Here is a 17373-nt window from a genome sequence, read left to right as displayed (position 1 = left end):
TGAGTTGAACTGTGACCCATCTGGCCTCGCCCCGGCGATCATTGTTATCTTGACAGTGTACATCGCATCTTGACGTCCTCTTCCCTCAAACTCGTGAGATGTACTTTAGACACTCTCTGCGCTTAGATCAGCACCATCGATGTTCAGATTAGTAATGCCCGTCGACAACTGTACTCTCTTTCCACTGGCCAACATGCATATCTGATTTGAGGAATCATTCACGACCTGAGTTGGGAGCTTAACGTTGAGTTAAGTGTGGTAAGAAGAGTAAACTGCAGTCCCTAAGCCCTAACTCCAACCAGCCTTCTTCAGGAAGTCCACCCCTAACTTCGGCGACGGAACGTTTGGTGGTCACCATTCCCCCGGATTTACACCTGACTGCCGCCCAAAGTTCTGTTCTTCGGCATAGTATGGATTTTGTCACTCTCAGCGCGTCTATCGATAAGTTTTGTACTCACAAAGATATTGGTATGGTTTTTTTTGTCGTCTACGCCTTAAAGCATTTTCCCATGAAAAAACACAGACATTACATCTACTACTCCTCATTCTGACGACAGTCCTGGTGCCAGTACCACTGATACACTTGTCCCTAAATTGTCCAAGTGGTGCCCACCCACAGGTCTCAACAAATCTCTGGACTGGGCCACTGATAATTGCCGCTCTGATATGCGCCGCATCGACTTTCGCACCCGCTACACTAAGTCCAACATCTCCAAAGCGGAGCGGCAAGCCTTGCGTTCACTCAAGGATGCCGACTTTGTTATCAAAAGAATTGATAAAGCTGGTGCCACGGTGCTCTGGCGTAAAGATCTCTGTCCAGACCTGTTGGAGTCGGAGCGTCAACTTTCCGACCATCGTCTGCCGAAGGCTGCCCTCTACAGGACACCAATATCGTTCTCTGTACTTTCGCCGACTTCACATTCACTGGCCCATCTAACTACCTGTTCAGTATTAGTCTTGGTCAAGACCTTTGTTCGTCAAACGTTGTCACTGAATGATAGCGGGTGCACCTCCCTACAGAAAGAAATTCCGTTAATTGTTTATGTACGTACCAGCCACGGACATATATTTTAAAAAAAATGGACTTGCAACGCCTTTGTATGAAAAAGAAGCCAACCAGCGGGTTGGCTCCCTTCTATTGACGTCAGGAAGAACAAAGGCGGGCATTGCCAGGAAAGCTTTGTATTCGGCTGATTAAGCTGATTAAGGGCATTGCGAGTCCAGATTTTATTATACATGTCCGTGGTACCAGCTTCGCGATGTCAAGCGGCATTCATCATGAAGCGCGCCCCCAACGTCTTGACCAAGACTAGTATAGTATGGACGTTAAGTCTCTATCCAGTTCGTAAGTGTGACGTCACTTTAGTTTAAACCACGCCCACTGCACATGCACTGCATGCACATAGGGTTGCACCACTACAAATAAATTTCCATAGACTGCAATGATAAATCCCCACACTTTGCAATAATTTTAAAAATACTCACAACTCTCACAGGTGTCCAGGCTGCACAGAAATACGATGATCGACATGTCCCCTTTCATTTTCCTTTCAATTTTTGGGGGGTTGACCAATGAATTTTTGAGAAATTTTCACCAGAAGCAGACCACCCCTAAAATGAAGAAAATGTCCCTGCCCAGAAAAGTTGCCATTTTGAAAAACCATCCCTCTGCAAAACGGCCAAATAGTGCCATTTTCGGACCCAACTGCACCCAAATTACTCAGAATTTGATGCCCAGAGTCCGGGCCAGGGGTTCAGTGCCGTATTTCTCCAATTCCTCAATTTCATGGCTCTCAGGACTCTCAAATATAGAATATTTTGAGTGTATAACTTTTATTAATGAGCTCGGCGGACATATTTAGGACCTAATTACCAGGGTGCACCCATAGCATAGAGTTCCATGCATTGATCGCCGTTTATATGGAAACGGAAGTTCACGCGCACTTTCAGCGATCGTCCAATGGGAGCCTGCAAATCGTGGCGCGTCCGCCTTTGTAACGAAGTCACGAACCGGATAGTCCTACACTTGCATCCCTCACGCTGACAGCTTAGTTAATTGCGCTTCGTCACTTTCTCGAACGTCGTTCGGACTGTTACCCCGCCACCAGTACCCTCCTCTGGCTCGCTGAACTGGTCCTACCACCCTTAACAACTTCAGCTTTAATGGGAAACACCACCTGCAGACCAAAAGCGTTGCCATATGGGAACACTGACGAATGGGTCCATTCTATGCATGCCTTTTTGTTGGTTATGTGGAGGAAAAGATGATGCCCAACTTTACAGTGCCGGCACCGTTGCTGTACAAACGGTATATTGATGATATCATCGGTGCTACAAGGGAAGATGTTCAGAAATTCATTGATTATGCTGATAGCCTTCACCCAGCCTTACACCTCACCTCAGAAATTTCCAATGAAACCGTCACCTTCCTCGACATCAAGTTGTCCATCAACGGCAACTCACTCACCACATCCGTCCACAACAAATCCACTGACTCGCACAGCTAGTTTCAGGTCAGTTCAGTTCACTTTATTTGCCTCATGACAATTCTCTGTCCCGTGAAATGCAACTTCTGCGCCTCCACCGACTTTGAGAACATGTACACACTACGTCGTAAGGATATGGATTTTTCTGTTAGCGTGGCTACCCACCTTCTGTCACTGATGTTACAATGTAATTTGTACTTCTTACCAAAGCAGGGGCCATACTATTAAAAACGGCGATCTCGTGCGCACAGGAAAAATGACAATTATAAAGTCTTTTTATAGAGCACTAAAAGTTCGACTCAGATAATTGGAAACTAATAGCAAACACGATTCTATGGGATTTTCTGAAGAAAAAAAATTGAACAAAGCCAGAAAATCTGAGAGAAAAGGATCATCAAAGTCGTACCCCTGTACATTTTCATGGCCCGCTCACACTTCTTGCCGCCAAGGCCATTTGTGCGCATGCGTGCATAATTATGAACTATTAGTGAAGAGGTCTGTTGTCTCATCGATCAGCTGTCGTATCCAAACGCGGTCCCATCCATCCATCACCTGCAAACCTTCGTGTGATTCCACCCTCTCGCTCACTGCGTGGTGTACTTCATGCCATTGATCCACAATATACTCCACAACACCATCTCCCTCCGCTCCTCACCCCCACAGGTAAATTTTGCTCTACAATTACCGCGGTAACTGGTTAACCGAAAGCTCGGCAATTACATAATTCAGAGCACTGATTATATAACATATGTTTGTCTATTATTCTGGGCCAAACTTAGTACCTTACGGAATTCCACCTTTAAGTGACCGATAATCAGAAAGGACATTATTATAACGTACTTGCTGTCACCTGCCCGAGAGGAAATCGCACAGCCAGGGAACGATGGATCTACGAACACGCAGTGCTTCCACTTTCAAGGAAATTTCCTTATTTTAAGGAAATCTTTGCTTTCGAAGGAAATTTTTTAAGGAAATGAAAAAATCTAAGGAAATTTTGAGGACATCCCCTTAATTTTAAGAAATTCTAAGGAAATTATGAAATTCTGAGCAAATTCTACAAATATTCTCAAACTTAGCAGCAAAATCTACATTTCAGACTCTGCAATTATATTTTGTTAGATTTACGATGACTGGAAACAAGACTAGTGGAATAAAACTTTCTGCACGTGCGCACAAGTCCGTGTCATTCAGATCAAAGATAGTGTAGCGCTGCGCGGCGCTATACTATCTTTGATTCATCAATATCACCACCCATGATGCCCACAGCCTGAGTTTTTAATTTCAAGACCGTGAGTTTGAGCATTATATTGACCTCTACTTATCATCTAGCAGACAAACACAGTAGATTGTGTGCGACACTTAAATTACGTAACCCCATCTGGTTGCAAGCCAGTAAATAGGCCGAAAAGTACAGTGCGCGGGCTAAATCAAATTCTCTACGAAATGAACATTTTGTGGCCTATGAAGTTGAAGATTTGTAGAAAAGGCAGGTTTAGGCGAGCAAAAAAGAATACTAGCTTGTGTCTGAGTGAGATTTGGAAGAAATCGGTGTCTGAAACAGTCTACTTTTGGAGAAGTGTAGGCATCGATATTTCAAAATCATGGCGAGGTGCTTCACGGCTTCTTTTTTAGGGGTGACCTTCCGTGGGAAAAAATATCTTCAAAAGTCATCTGTTAATGAATGGAAGTTTGAAAAGAAAATGAACAATCATAAAATGACCTTTAATTTGGTGTACGTCTCGAACGCCCGTGAAACTCGTGAGTATTTTTCCCGATTTTTTGAATTTCGTGTATTTATTACTGTTGGCTATGACAGTTTATTAACTGGCCTGCAAATTAACCATCTTCAGTGGAGAACAGCGCCCTCGTGTGACACATTTTTAATAATAGCATATTAGACTGGTTTTCGTTTGTGTTGTCGTGTTGTCGTCCTATCATGTTCCGCGGCGCGATGTGGGAACTAGACTAGCGTTCCCTATGAGGTCAAGGTGAGAGGTCATACACGTGGTATGCATGGATAGAGCTAAAGTTGTACAAATGGTGTAGGCCTACATGTACGTGTCCTTTCTCTATGGTTGGATCAAGAGCAAGCAAATGGATCAATGCACACCGTAGTTTCAAGGTCATGCTAATTAAGGCGCATCTCGTCTGACCTTTATACGTGAAATATGGCCACAAAGTTGGATGTCAGTGGCTACGGCTCTCACCTTCAGGCCAAGTTTGTTACGAAACAAGAATGGTTAGTAATAGTAGGCAGGTGGTCAGGTGGTAGGGCTAAAAGTAAAACTAAAAGACTGTGATGACTGTCGTCATGGTCATGTTGACATGTGGCTAGTACTAGTCTGAGTATAAACTTGGACCCTACAAATCACCTTATCGGGCGATAGTAGGGTCCAAGTACCTTCCATAGGCTTTTGCTTCACAGTGTTTCAAGTTTCATTAATTCATTTCAAAATAGCTCCTACCCCGAAAAATCCTCCAAATTCACCTCCAAAACGATCCTTAAACTGTATAATGCACCTGGCTACGGACCGAGTGAGAATCAGAGATTCCAACAATGATGGTATTAGTAAGGTTACTCACATTAGGGAAAAAAAGAGAAATTTCCCCTTCAAATCAGAACAGCCTTGTCGACAAGTTCGATGTTGCCATCTTGTTCAAATCATATTCAAATAGCGATTTAAACTGTGTGTCGGTATGTTAATGTCCTGGAGACGATGGCACAGTGCGCTGGCCCAGTGGACCATTCACAAAAGCATGCCGTGTCAGCACATGCACACCAACAACGACTGATTTCTGAGCCATGCGCACCAACAACGACTGATTCCTGAGTGCCGCATGCCTGGTAGCAGTGATCACATCAAAACTGTACATGACTAGGACTCTACAAATTGCCACTTTTAACAGTTTGAAATGGCCTGTCTAATTTCAGCTGGAAATTTTTCTGCTAATCTAATAATATCATGAATATGTAAGTAAACCTTACCACCATCACTGGAATGTTAAACTCCCACTGAATCCTACAGTATCTGTTGATGCGTTTGACTGTTTCAAGACTGTTTTGAGGATGAAATCTGGGAATTTGGATCTGTGGAAGGCTTCGGAGCTATTTAGAGTGAAACCACTTAATGGTACACAAGGCCTATGGAAGGTTGTTGGGCTCTACTGTCAGTGACCATGCCCGAATGCAATTATTATGTAAAAATTTATTAAAGATTACTACTGACATCACAAACATGAGTTGAAGTCTTCCTTAATATCAGGCAAACTTGAAACAAAAGTCATTGGGAGCATCCAGTAGATGCCTGGTTCGATGGTGTCACACTACGTCTCTGCAATTTAATAATTATTACATTATTTCGGTGTGTGAGTGCTGTGAGTGCTGTGCTTGCTCACACTCAATTGTGAATTGAAAGAGGTACAGTAAGTGAGCGACTGGGAATTACTTTTACATTGACAGTGTTGATCAACACTGAACCTGTCCCAATTTGAACCGAAGTAAGGTCCTGATGAATTTCAGCAGATGGCCTCGGTCATTTGCTGAGAATGACATCTAACTCACACTACTCAAAAAAAGTTAAGGACTGCTTTTTTCTTAACTTGTAATTTTCTTCCAAGCAATGAGTGGGGTCTAGTTCTTTCATATTATGTTTGTCTAGATGGTTTTCTCATTGGAACAAAAAATGTTTAAAATGTTTCAAAACATCAAAGCACATTTTCAGCCGTAAATTATCTCAAACGTGTATAAAAAAGTATACACAAAATAAAAAGTGGTCCTTGACTTTTTTTGAGTAGTGTACTGTACCTGTTTCTCTCTGCTCTTGTGCTATAAAACCTCTATTACAGCCCCAAGGTCAAGAAACTCTGGGGGAAGGAGAGCCACATTATGAAATCATAGATTTGTTTGCTGCGCTCGTCGCCGCATTTTTTCACTCTGAGCATTCTCGTGGTAGAACTGAACTCCCAAAAAACGATTTTTTTATAAATGCGAAGAGAAGCATTTCTGATTTCAACAGAAAATTTCTCTTTTTATCCCATTTAACCTTACCACCTTCATTGTAATCTTTGATTCCCACTGAATCCCAAAGTGGGCACAAAAGACAGTTTGAGGACTGTTTGGGGGATGAATTCTGACGATTTTGACTCTGGGTACGAGCTGTTTTGAGTGAAATGAATTAATGGGATGAACATGATGAAAAGCCTATGGAAGGTACTTGGACTCTACTATCGCCCGACCATGTCCAAATGATTAAAAAAGGGATGCATAGAGTCCAAGTTACTCAGACTACTGATATACATGTAGTGATAACAGTCTCTCTCTGTTGGTCGTATTGGTGGTGATAATATTCTGGAAGATCCACTTCATCTGGCTCAATGTGTATCTACTTAGAGAAGAAATACCCCCTCATCAGTTGAAATGAGCCATGTTGGTGGGTGTTGACAATGTGACCACAACACATGCATTCATAATTGTTTGTGAACCGGCGAGGTGTAGGTCCCACCAGACATACTAGAGGAGCCACGGTCACTAGGAAAACTGTGCCCTCTCTTGATCTCGTTTGGGCTGACTGTCTTGCTAAATTTGGCGGTTAAAGGTAACTTCCGATGCTGCTTAGAATTAGCCCATGGTTTTCTTGTAGATAGTCGTCAGTCAAGATTTAGTTCCAGAGTATGTCAGTATTTCCCACTTCAGGTCAGCAAGGATTGTAGTCTAATCACTTACAGGGAATCCGGTCACTCTGGTTTGAACTGTACCCAGCTTGGCTTTGTCAACATAAGTTTGTGATGGGAATCCCAAATGGCTGAGCAGTACTCAAATTTTGGTCCGATCAACTTGTATGCAGTGATACCGCTAGAGTAAAACTATTTAGGAATCAGACGACAACTTGTTAGAGTAAAAATTTTAATTCCCAAAAAGCAAGTTCCTTTCTGTAGCTGTACGCTACTACATGTATTATTTTTTGTGCCACGTACTGTGACATGTTTTTGTTTTGTTTTGTTGCAGTTACGCTGTTGGTGACTCACCATTCTCAGTACCTGCCTCCGTGGAAGTAACAGAGTTGAGTGCCCTCATCAATAAACTACTCAGTCGAGGTAGGGGCCTGCAAGACTACATTATCTCAGTTTCAGTTGATCACTTCAACCCAATCTTCCTAGCGACATGTACCTGTATTACAAGTTTATGTACCTGGAGTTTTGGGGGTACTCTGCAGGATTTGGGGAAGGGGGTCATGTGGAGCCAAGCTACTTCCATGTTACGGCCTAGTACAGTGTCCCTTGAAGAACACAGAGAATGTGCCATTGGTTTCTTACACAGGTTCAGAAAGGTTCCTTAAAAATTCTTCTCATGATTTGCTCAAAATTCACCATTTGAGATTGAGAACACAAGCTTGGCATGCCTTACACAAGCTTTGATTTCAAGGTTTGCCACCTGTGGTGGCCTATTTATCTCATGTTGTAAGTATCTGTATTTTGCGATGAGGAGGAAATGAATGGAATTGAATTGAATTGAATTGAATTGAGATTGAGAATCGGTGACCAAGTTTTGTTCCTAAATGTTGATCCTCATCAGAAGAATCTGAGGATGCCGTGGCTGTTGACTTTGACTTCCTCATCAATGGGGAGTTCCTGCGTGTGGCCTTGGGCAAGCACTTGGAGGAGAAATCCATCTCCACTGAGAGCGTGGTTGAGATTGAGTACTTGGAGAAGCACCCAGCCCCTCAGCCAGCTGGTAGCATTCTACACGATGATTGGGTCAGCTCCGTACAAGCAGCCAATCACAGGTCAGTCTGTCCTTTGATTTCTCTGAAAATGTTTTGTGGTTCGAGCAATTCTTGCACATTGTCGTTGTCTTCAGGAACAGTCACTTTGTTTTGTAGTCTTATATTTTCCCAAATTCTCCACAATCTTCCCATTTTAACCACTTAACGCCGGGTAAAAATTCCCTTGAATTACAGGCTGCCGGGCAGTGTTTTCTGATTTTGATTTTTGACATTCGTATTCACCATACTTTTATAGGAAAAAAATCACCCAAGAAATGCATGTCATGTAATGAGAGTCAGAAGGCAGTGAAGGGTGGCTGGACGCTTTCAAAAAACGTGATTGTTATGTTTATTATGGTGTTACATAATGGCTTCTTTGTTCACCCTCAGCCCTGCCAAGAAGGACAAAAAATGGGCGGGCTGGGTGACGCGTTCGTCAGCCAGGCTGGCCTAGAGCGCTGCGGTATTTCATGCCGTTGTATTTCACATTAGTAGGATTACAGCCTATGGTGACTCATAGCAGTCAGTCCGGTCCCCACATGAGGCCGTCCGGCTGTGTGGATCAGAAGCCATATGGGGTCAACCAGCGCTAAATGGTTAAAGCAGAGAATTTTGAAGGATTTAAGCTCTCTGGTAAACATGTGTGGTTACTTTGGTAGTTGCATTGTATCAGGGTCTTGGGCTGAGCCTCATGGTGTTGAGGGCATAATAAATAATGCTCCTCTATACAAAAAATTTGGGCCCAGATTATACTTGAAATCACCCACTTTGCTCCGGGATGTCATTTCCAGTAACCCAGTATAGCCCAGTAAAAATCAATCATTCAGAGGGTTAGGGTTGATATTGGGTTTTGTTGTGATTACAGTCTTGTTCATTTATGAGTGTGTCATACATGTGCACACTCGACTCACCACAAGCACCCATCTGCCAATATGCTAATTTAGCATCACTTCCAGTCTCCAAAGGTTCCATTGCCACACCATGTAAGTAGGCTTGCAACAGTGGTACACAAGTAGACAATCCTTCTGAGTTTATGAAGCCATTTCAAGCTAGCCCAGGTGGGCAATGAATCCACAACCTCTAGATTACTAGTATGGTGTCCTTCTTCTCAGTGACCAGCCCCTAATAAGCTGGACTGTTTTCATTCAGTTAACTTGCAACACAACAGTCACTGATTTCAGAACCAATGCTTGTCAGGTAAGACAAATACACTAGGAAGTGAACGGTCCACCAACATGAGCTTTTCAATGATTTTTGTCATTTTTGTTCACATTGGCCCTTGGAAAGCACAGAGAATTCCCAGCTTTAATCATTGGGCAAGTGAAGACTCAAAATCAGTATTTTTAATCAGTTTTCATTGCTCTGCCACATTGCCTGCAGAGTTTTGACAGAGAGTGTCCATGGTAAAGACTTGATCTGCTTGATGTTGTTTTCTTAGTTCTCCCTTTGTTTTCTTTGTTTTTGACAGGTTAGTGACCGGGTCCTATGACAACGCTGTCAGGATATGGACACAAGAAGGAGAGAACCTTGCTGTTATGCAATATCACTCAGACCCAGTCAAAACAGTGGCTTGGATACAAACAGGTCAGAAATTTACATTATCGCAATGTACTTTTATAGATGGAACACAGCATATTCAAATGGGGCCGTGATGATTTGCCATGATGTTGGCAGGGTTGACTCGTGTGGCTAGTTGTTCGGATTTTTGTTTACACAACTTTCTCCCATCCTGGTGTTTCATGTCACCTGACTTGTTTGCCACCTAGTACAAGATGTGATCTTGTTCAGTGTTCTATTGAGTGCTTAATCAGGCATTTTCTAGTCATAAGGTTGGCTGATGGTATCTTTCAGTTCAGGTCAGTTTCAGTACATTTATTTATTAAACTTAGGCATATAGAAATTCAGACATGTCACATAGAACAAACTTCTAAGCTACGAACATTGTTTTATAAGGAGCGTCTCAAAAATCGGAAACGTTCCCATTCAGTTGGACCGTTCCCACTGGAATGCTGGTGTTCCATCGGAATGTGCCCGCATCGCAGACACGTTCCAAGCAGTGTTCCCAGTGGAACAGTCCTGCAGTAGGGAAGAAAGATTTTTAGCATTCATTGCCTAGACCCTGTATTTGAAGGAAGGCAGCTGGAGCGTAGCATTTTGTGATTTACTCCTCATGAAGGTGAAATTTTCTCCTGTTTTTTTTTTCCATGTTCACCATGGCATAGCTTACCAATGACTTTAGAGTATATCTGGACACCGTTAATTTTATTGTGTTAATGTTAACATCTGTACTTGCGAGTGTTTTATTCGTTGTCGGGTTTGCGTGATAGAGGGATTTATCATCACAATGTTTCCACGCATAAGTATTCCATCATATCAGAAATAATTGAAAAACCTAACCTGTAATTGAAGGGGTGCGGGGTGAGGTCTTCAAATATCATGGGAAAGGTTCAACATTATGACTGAGGCAATTAAGCTCGACGTTGGTATTACAGCCTATAGCCCAGTGATACTCACACCGACACAAACATGTACTCTGCATGAAGTAAGCACGTAGTGATTTTTCACTTCTGTATCTCAGTTAAAAACAAAATTTCCATCATCACATTAACAAATTTAGCCACATCACATTTCCATCTCAGGTTTACTTATGATTATTATTCAAAATTAGGCCTATCATAAAAGCAAAATGGTTTACCTACGCTCGTTTGTTATGGCAGGCTCCGTTTTTTGGACATGGGCTAAGATTTGTACAAGGTCAATATGAAGCTACCCGAATGGGGACGTTGCGATGGGAATGCGTGTTTCCGTCGGACCGCTCTCACAAAGGAACACAGTGTTCCATCTGGAACATCGTGTTCCTAATGGAACGGCCGACCGTTCCTGGATGAGAACACAGCATTCCAATGGGAACGTTCCAACCGTTCTGAATTTTCAGATGCTCTTTAAGGCAAGAGTTAATTCTCACTACATTAATGGATGACGCCATGAAGAAACTGCACCTCTGCAACCTCACAGTGTCATCCCTAAAATATCAGTAGTCTTACTGTGTGATCTTTCTAACAACTCCATCCATCACTTTACAACTTTAACTGGCCCACAAGAAAGACTTGTTACGACAGCTACCACAGCATTGCTACAATAGCATTCCTCACGCAGACATATGAGTAAAAAAAAAGTGTACTAAAATGTGTTATTAAAATAAGACTTGTATTGTAGATCACAATCCACTGTCAAGTTTATATTTTGCAGATGATTCAGAGAGCCTTCTAGTGAGTGGATCCATGGACCAGACGTTATTAATCTGGAAATGGAATGAGAAAACCCAGAAACATGAATGTCTGCATTCATGCCGAGGTCATGCTGGCAGTGTAGAGAGTGTTGCTGTAGACCAGTCACACACAAAGGTAATTCAACAAGTGTAGGGAGTTTGACTGTAGATTGATCACACATGAAGCAATGTTGGCAGTGGAGAGGGCAGGTCTAAAGATCAGTCAGAAAGGTAATGTTGGAATGATAGACCCGCTACACTCAAAGCAAGGCTAGCAGTGTAGAGAGTAGGGCTATAGACCAATTATGTAAAAGTTAACGATGGAAGTGTAGAGAGTGACCATTACATGACCAGTGTACTTACTCTTATGAGCTTAATTAATGTGTGGCCCTTTGCTTAATTTGTTTTTATCTTTCCCTGCATTTCGGATTTGTTCTCGCAGATGGCCAGTGGGTCCATGGACTCGATGTTAAAGGTCTGGTCAGCAGGTAAGTGTATTCCACGGGTAACTTTCTTGGCAGTGTTGTGGTCAAGTCCAACGTTTACTACCTGACAATTCTGAAATGTCATTTGGAGCAGTGAAATACAAGCTGCAATGCCAGGGCCAGTTGGCTGAGTTATGAACTAGCGGCTAGGCTTCACTGTCGTCAGTGTAGCAGTCCACCTCCTCCCTGCGTCCTAGTAGATGTGGATGGATCTGGCCGTGTTAAACAGTTGGTAGCAAACTTGTTGCACCTTGTCTGTCCATGCTCCTTTGTTTCATATCCACAGTTCCAGGTGACGAAGATGAAGAAATTGATGCTCATCACAAGAAAGCCAAGACAGAAACACACAAACCTCGGACAAGGGTAAGAAAGACCTCCTACACAAAAACGAAAAATTGAAAAAACTTCTCTGGGGGAAGGTCCAAACAGGCACCGTCGATATCGTATTTTGACCCATAACGATATATCGGGTTTTTTATATCGATATTATCGAAATATCGAATTTCATTCATTTTAATTGTCAAGGTATTATAACAGGCGTCAATTGCTGGTCACTTCTAAGGATACACCCCTACATCGTAATGGTGTGATCCAATTCACTTTGACGACATGTTCTAGTGTCCATATTGGGTACGTTGCCTACATGGGATGGGATACACGCAGCATGTTTTTCTCGGTCCCTTTTCCACAAAACCGCAAAAATTCCTTTGTGTAAGTGGGCATTGAAAAAGAATCGTGCTTCGGTATCAGTTTCCTTGGCTGTGGTTGCCAAGAAGTGTCAAGTGACAAGCCCCATACTGCCCATACTAATTGAACGAACTTAGCCACTGCGTGTGCGGATGAGTGTATGTTTTCTGTACCGTATAACTGTATTACGCCCATGTACGTACTGCACTGTCAAGTCGTGATGTAATATGCAAGCAGCTTGCTGTATAGCTTCATCCTTAGGGGCAATTGATCAATTATCAAATTTGCAGCTCATGAGGATAATAATTGAGAACGAATTTGCTTTGATCGACCATGGAGGTAGAAATAAACCAAGGTAAATCAAAGCCATTGAATTAGTGCAAGGAATCATAATGTACATAGGCAATACATGTGTACGTTTAAGTCGGCAAAATGATGACTTACAGCACAAGTCGGCATTTGCGTATTAAAGTCGTCACAATTTCTTGAGTCCCAAGAGTGCCGACTTAGCCAGAGTTTACTGTACCTGCAAAATGGCGTTGTGACCCATTTTAACAGAGCAGCTGACATATGAGTATTCACGTGGCCTGTTCCCTTTAGAGGACACCTGTGGTTGTGAGTCACAGGTGGATTAAGAGTTTGGCAGCATTTCTTTGCAGACTCCGCTGAGAACGTTTGATGGACACACCCAGGGCATCTCATCAGTGGTGTGGGTGGATGAAGGGAGTGTTTGCACTGCATCGTGGGATCACACCATGTGCTTATGGGATATCGAGCAAGGAGAGCAGGTGTCTACTTTGGTAAGATCACATGAGTTGTTCAACTCATGTGACTAACAAGAGACTAAAGACCATTACTCATTGTTTTGTCTTTTTTGTATTGTGGTTGAACAAAATTGGCATTTCTCAAGTAGCATTGAAAACTTTTTGAAAACGTACATGTGAGCAAGCAGTAATACAACTGACTTCATTGAACAAAATTAATGTGCACTACCGCTGGGTGATTATCTCAATTAATCAATTAATCGTGGTTAGTTCATGTGTGATTAATCGATTAGCAAAATTCACTAATCGCCCAGCGGTAATGTGCACCTTTAAGACCCATTATAACATCTGCTGTTACCCTCCAAGTAGACCCACTGGCACCACATCGTTGAGACAAACCTGTGACTTGGTTATACTGATTAAAAAATATCCCATTGGAGGTCATACGTTGCAGATAACACTGCATATTGACATGTATCATTCATTGTGAATTGCGATTGGCCCAGTTACAACACTGTTGTTACTGGAATCCAAAATAAAGACATAAAGTACTTTAAAGATGGTGGCACTGCATTGAATGGAAATTGCAGGTTTTACACCTTACTGAAGACAAGACTGTTTAATACATCCATCCAGAGAGCCACAGTATGCTGCAATAGGTGTAGCAAGCACACTGATTCCAACTGAGCGTGCTCCTCTCTCTCATTACAGACTGGGAATAAAGTGTTCCTGAGTGTGTCATACTCACAGCATTGCAAACTGTTAGCTACTGGAAGCACAGATAGACACATACGACTGTGGGACCCCAGGCAGAAAGGTTAGAGATGAGGAAATCTTTCTGCTTTAAAGGTGCCATCTCACATTTGCAGTTGTTCATGAAGTAACTGAGGAATTTTTTTGCGGAAGAGCAAACTTGGTTCACTGTTAATTGTGGGACTAAGCTCCTTTGAAATAATTCTGTCACTCAGTGTATTTGTTACCATGTTTGGTGTTCGTGTTTTATTCTGGATTGCAACTGATAAATGCCTCCAGAAATGTGACTTCCCTCTGCCATGTTGTCTGTTTTTGTAAAATCCTTGATGTGTTGGTTTGTCATTGGAAGACTTTTGTCAGTGATGGCACACACAAGTAAGAAATAATATTGAACAAGGACTTGTGTACAACAAAAACGAGCATCTTTTTGTTAATGTATACTTCATGTATGTTGTCCTTTAATTAAAACTCCAACATATGACAGGTGTTGTTCCTCTGTCTCTCCTCTTAATTTGAGTAAATAATAACAGCAACTGGCAAGATAGTCATTTACACGTGCCGTACATTATACACAGCGGATGGGTATATTCTAACTTTACAGATGGTGTATTAGTGAAGTCTTCCTTGACTCATCACCATGGCTGGGTTTCATCTGTGGATTGGTCACCAGACAATGAGAATCTCCTCATATCCGGCTCTTACGACAAGACTTTAAAATTATGGGACACTAGAAGGTGTGTTATCCACAGCTTGAGCAATGCAGCTTAACAGCAATAGATACTGCCTAGCATGTGTAATATTTGTATGCACTTATTGAGGCACTGTATTGAGGCATATTCAACCATTCCATAGTAATTTGGAGAGTACAGTATACATATGCTGGACCATAATGCTAAAGTAATGTTAGCATTGCTATGCAATAGGATAGTTAAACTGATTTATTGAAAGTCTACTCAATGTGATGTTTAAGACATGCAGTGTCATGACAACCTGTGGATGGTATTATATCCCAACAAATACCAGTGACCATAGTCCTTTACAAATTTGGACTTTCAAATACTGACCTGGTGGTAATCTGTTGAAAATTTGTTCCAGATTTCTTACCAAATCATTGCTTTTTGAAACTCCAAGACGATATTTACTACAACACCCAGCTGTGGCACACAGCCACTTGAGGGCAGCACACATGCTCAACTTCCACATACCAGTTACAGCCCTTGTATGTGTACAAATCTGTGTCGTAGTTGAGACCATGCATAAGACCAGTCACAAGTAACGAGATAAACAATGACAAAGGAATGCTGTTATTGCAGTTCAGTTGAATAGCTTGTGACTTAAATTCAGACTGGAGGTCTTGTGCTGGTAATGTGCTGGTCTTGTGAAGGTCTTAAGTACCAGTAGTCTCGACTACAACACTGGTACAAACACAGTGGGATTCACTCATGCATGGGGACAAGTATACCTGTAGATATTACTGGCAACTGCATTTGCTGAGATGCATTTGAAGGACCATGCATGAACAGAGCACAAAAAATCCCTGCGTTTTTACCTCATCCGCTGTGATGTGCTTAATGTATTGCTTCCCTTGATTTTACAGTCCACGGGCGCCTCTGTACAACATGTCTGGATGTGAAGATAAAATACTGGCAGTGGATTGGTCAAAATCAGAGGTGAGACAATCTTACCAGACAGTCAGTTGAGCGGAAGACACTTAAGCTGTGAAAGCCCTAGATGGGATATTTTGTTGGAATCCATGTAAGAAAGCATGTCCCTTCCGCCACATTTTTCAGCAATCTCTGAACAATGCTTTTATCTGCCGTTTCTTGACAGTTGCTGCTGTGCGGAGGTGCTGATAATGCCCTGCATATATTCAAGTCAAGAGAGGCATTACAGGCCAGAGAAGGTTGAATGCACCACGAGCAAGGCTCCACCCAGGCTGTCCAACATTCTTCCCAGCCTGTAGAACAATACATTTCACCTGCAGTCGATTTGATAAAACGCAATATGAGCTTGTGCCATTTACAAGCTTGTGACCCAGCAAATACATTGCATCAGCTGTAACATTCAACATTCTAGAGGGGGCTGATCAAAACATTTATCTCAGCATTAAATAGGCCACATGCACTGGTCACTTGTTGAGTAGACACAGAGCTATAGAAACATTACTGGAGCGCAGACATTTTGAATCCATGTGCGTGCTTGTGGAATATTGGAAATCAGACAGAATGAATATTGAATTATGGACTCCAAATGCCACGCGCATGGTGTACTGCTAAAATCCGATTTAAAAAGTCATGGCAAAATTATCTGAGGTGTATACATGCATGCGTTTCCATTATTTATGCAGAGCAAAATGAAACGCTCATTTACTGATTGTGTGTTAGTTTTTTGCTTATCATCTTTGTTGACATGTCGTTTTAGAATACAGACGCACGTATGTAAAAAGCCGTACACAAGCCATACAAAATTTCAAGTTTCCATAGGTTTGTACACAACCATGGATGCGCCCAGCAGGCATCACTTTGTACACGAATCAGCGCTCTAGTTTTTGTATACATGTATAGCTCTGTGAGTAGACACCATTTGCATTTTTGAAAAAAAAGTTTGCTCTTTTTTGGAACCAGGCTCCTCGCATGAAAACAAACTCAGACCTGTAATCAGATTACATATTTGTGCTGTATATTTGCAAAAGTTGAACACATTTCAACTCGAACAAATATCGCTGCAAATATTTCACGACATCAAATTTGCTTCACCAGAAGAATGAATAGGCCCTAAATGTTGTCTCACTGATCACTAAGTTTTTATTTTGCTTGAAAACAAAGTTGGGAATTTCTTATATCAGTCTTTGATGAGTTGAATATTAAAGAGCCTTTGCGATGTGCTTTTTAACGCAGTCGTTGTAAATGCTTGTGTCTCATTTTTCAGTTGTCATTTGACCATTTTAAAGGCATTCTGATGCCTAATTTATTTATATAAAAGTGTAACATCATATCGCAAAAGCAACCTTAATATCACAGCATGCAATATGATCATAACATGCAATTTTGGGTACACAGCCTAATAAAAGCAACTGTGCAAGCACTAAATTTGATGTCGGATCATACCAAGCACCAATGATAGCATGAAATATTCAACTTCCTTTACTACAGTACAGAACCTTTTAAG

General features: G+C 41.9%; 1 protein-coding gene across 2 annotated transcripts; it reads left to right on the top strand.

Annotated features, from left to right (window-relative positions):
- Positions 1–4448: 4448 nt before the first annotated feature.
- wdr12 (WD repeat domain 12) lies at positions 4449–17101 on the top strand. 2 transcript variants are annotated; one of them, XM_022246618.2, is made up of 12 exons: positions 4449–4474; positions 7492–7580; positions 8059–8269; positions 9717–9832; positions 11498–11652; positions 11959–12004; positions 12288–12364; positions 13348–13488; positions 14164–14269; positions 14807–14939; positions 15803–15875; positions 16036–17101. In XM_022246618.2, the coding sequence occupies exons 1-12, from the start codon at positions 4464–4466 to the stop codon at positions 16111–16113; spliced, it is 1236 nt and encodes a 411-aa protein (XP_022102310.2). In that variant the 5' UTR covers positions 4449–4463; the 3' UTR covers positions 16114–17101. The 2 variants fall into 2 exon arrangements, with proteins under 2 accessions (XP_022102310.2, XP_022102309.2); XM_022246617.2 differs by lacking the exon at positions 4449–4474 and adding an exon at positions 4481–4725.
- The last annotated feature ends 272 nt before the right edge of the window (positions 17102–17373 follow it).

The sequence above is a fragment of the Acanthaster planci genome, linkage group LG17, assembly GCF_054643075.1.
Source record: "Acanthaster planci isolate LZ-2023a linkage group LG17, COTS_SCS, whole genome shotgun sequence".
NCBI classification, from domain to species: Eukaryota; Metazoa; Echinodermata; class Asteroidea; order Valvatida; family Acanthasteridae; genus Acanthaster; species Acanthaster planci.
Note: the sequence above shows the minus strand (reverse complement) of the source record. Positions and strands in the feature narration are given on the sequence as shown.

Coding starts and splice junctions, on each gene's coding strand:
- wdr12 (XM_022246617.2), top strand. CDS start 4,655: ATGGCCACAAAGTTGGATGTCAGTGGCTACGGCTCTCACCTTCAGGCC. Junction 8,270..9,716: donor GTACAAGCAGCCAATCACAG/GTCAGTCTGTCC, acceptor TGTTTTTGACAG/GTTAGTGACCGGGTCCTATG. Junction 15,876..16,035: donor TGGATTGGTCAAAATCAGAG/GTGAGACAATCT, acceptor GTTTCTTGACAG/TTGCTGCTGTGCGGAGGTGC.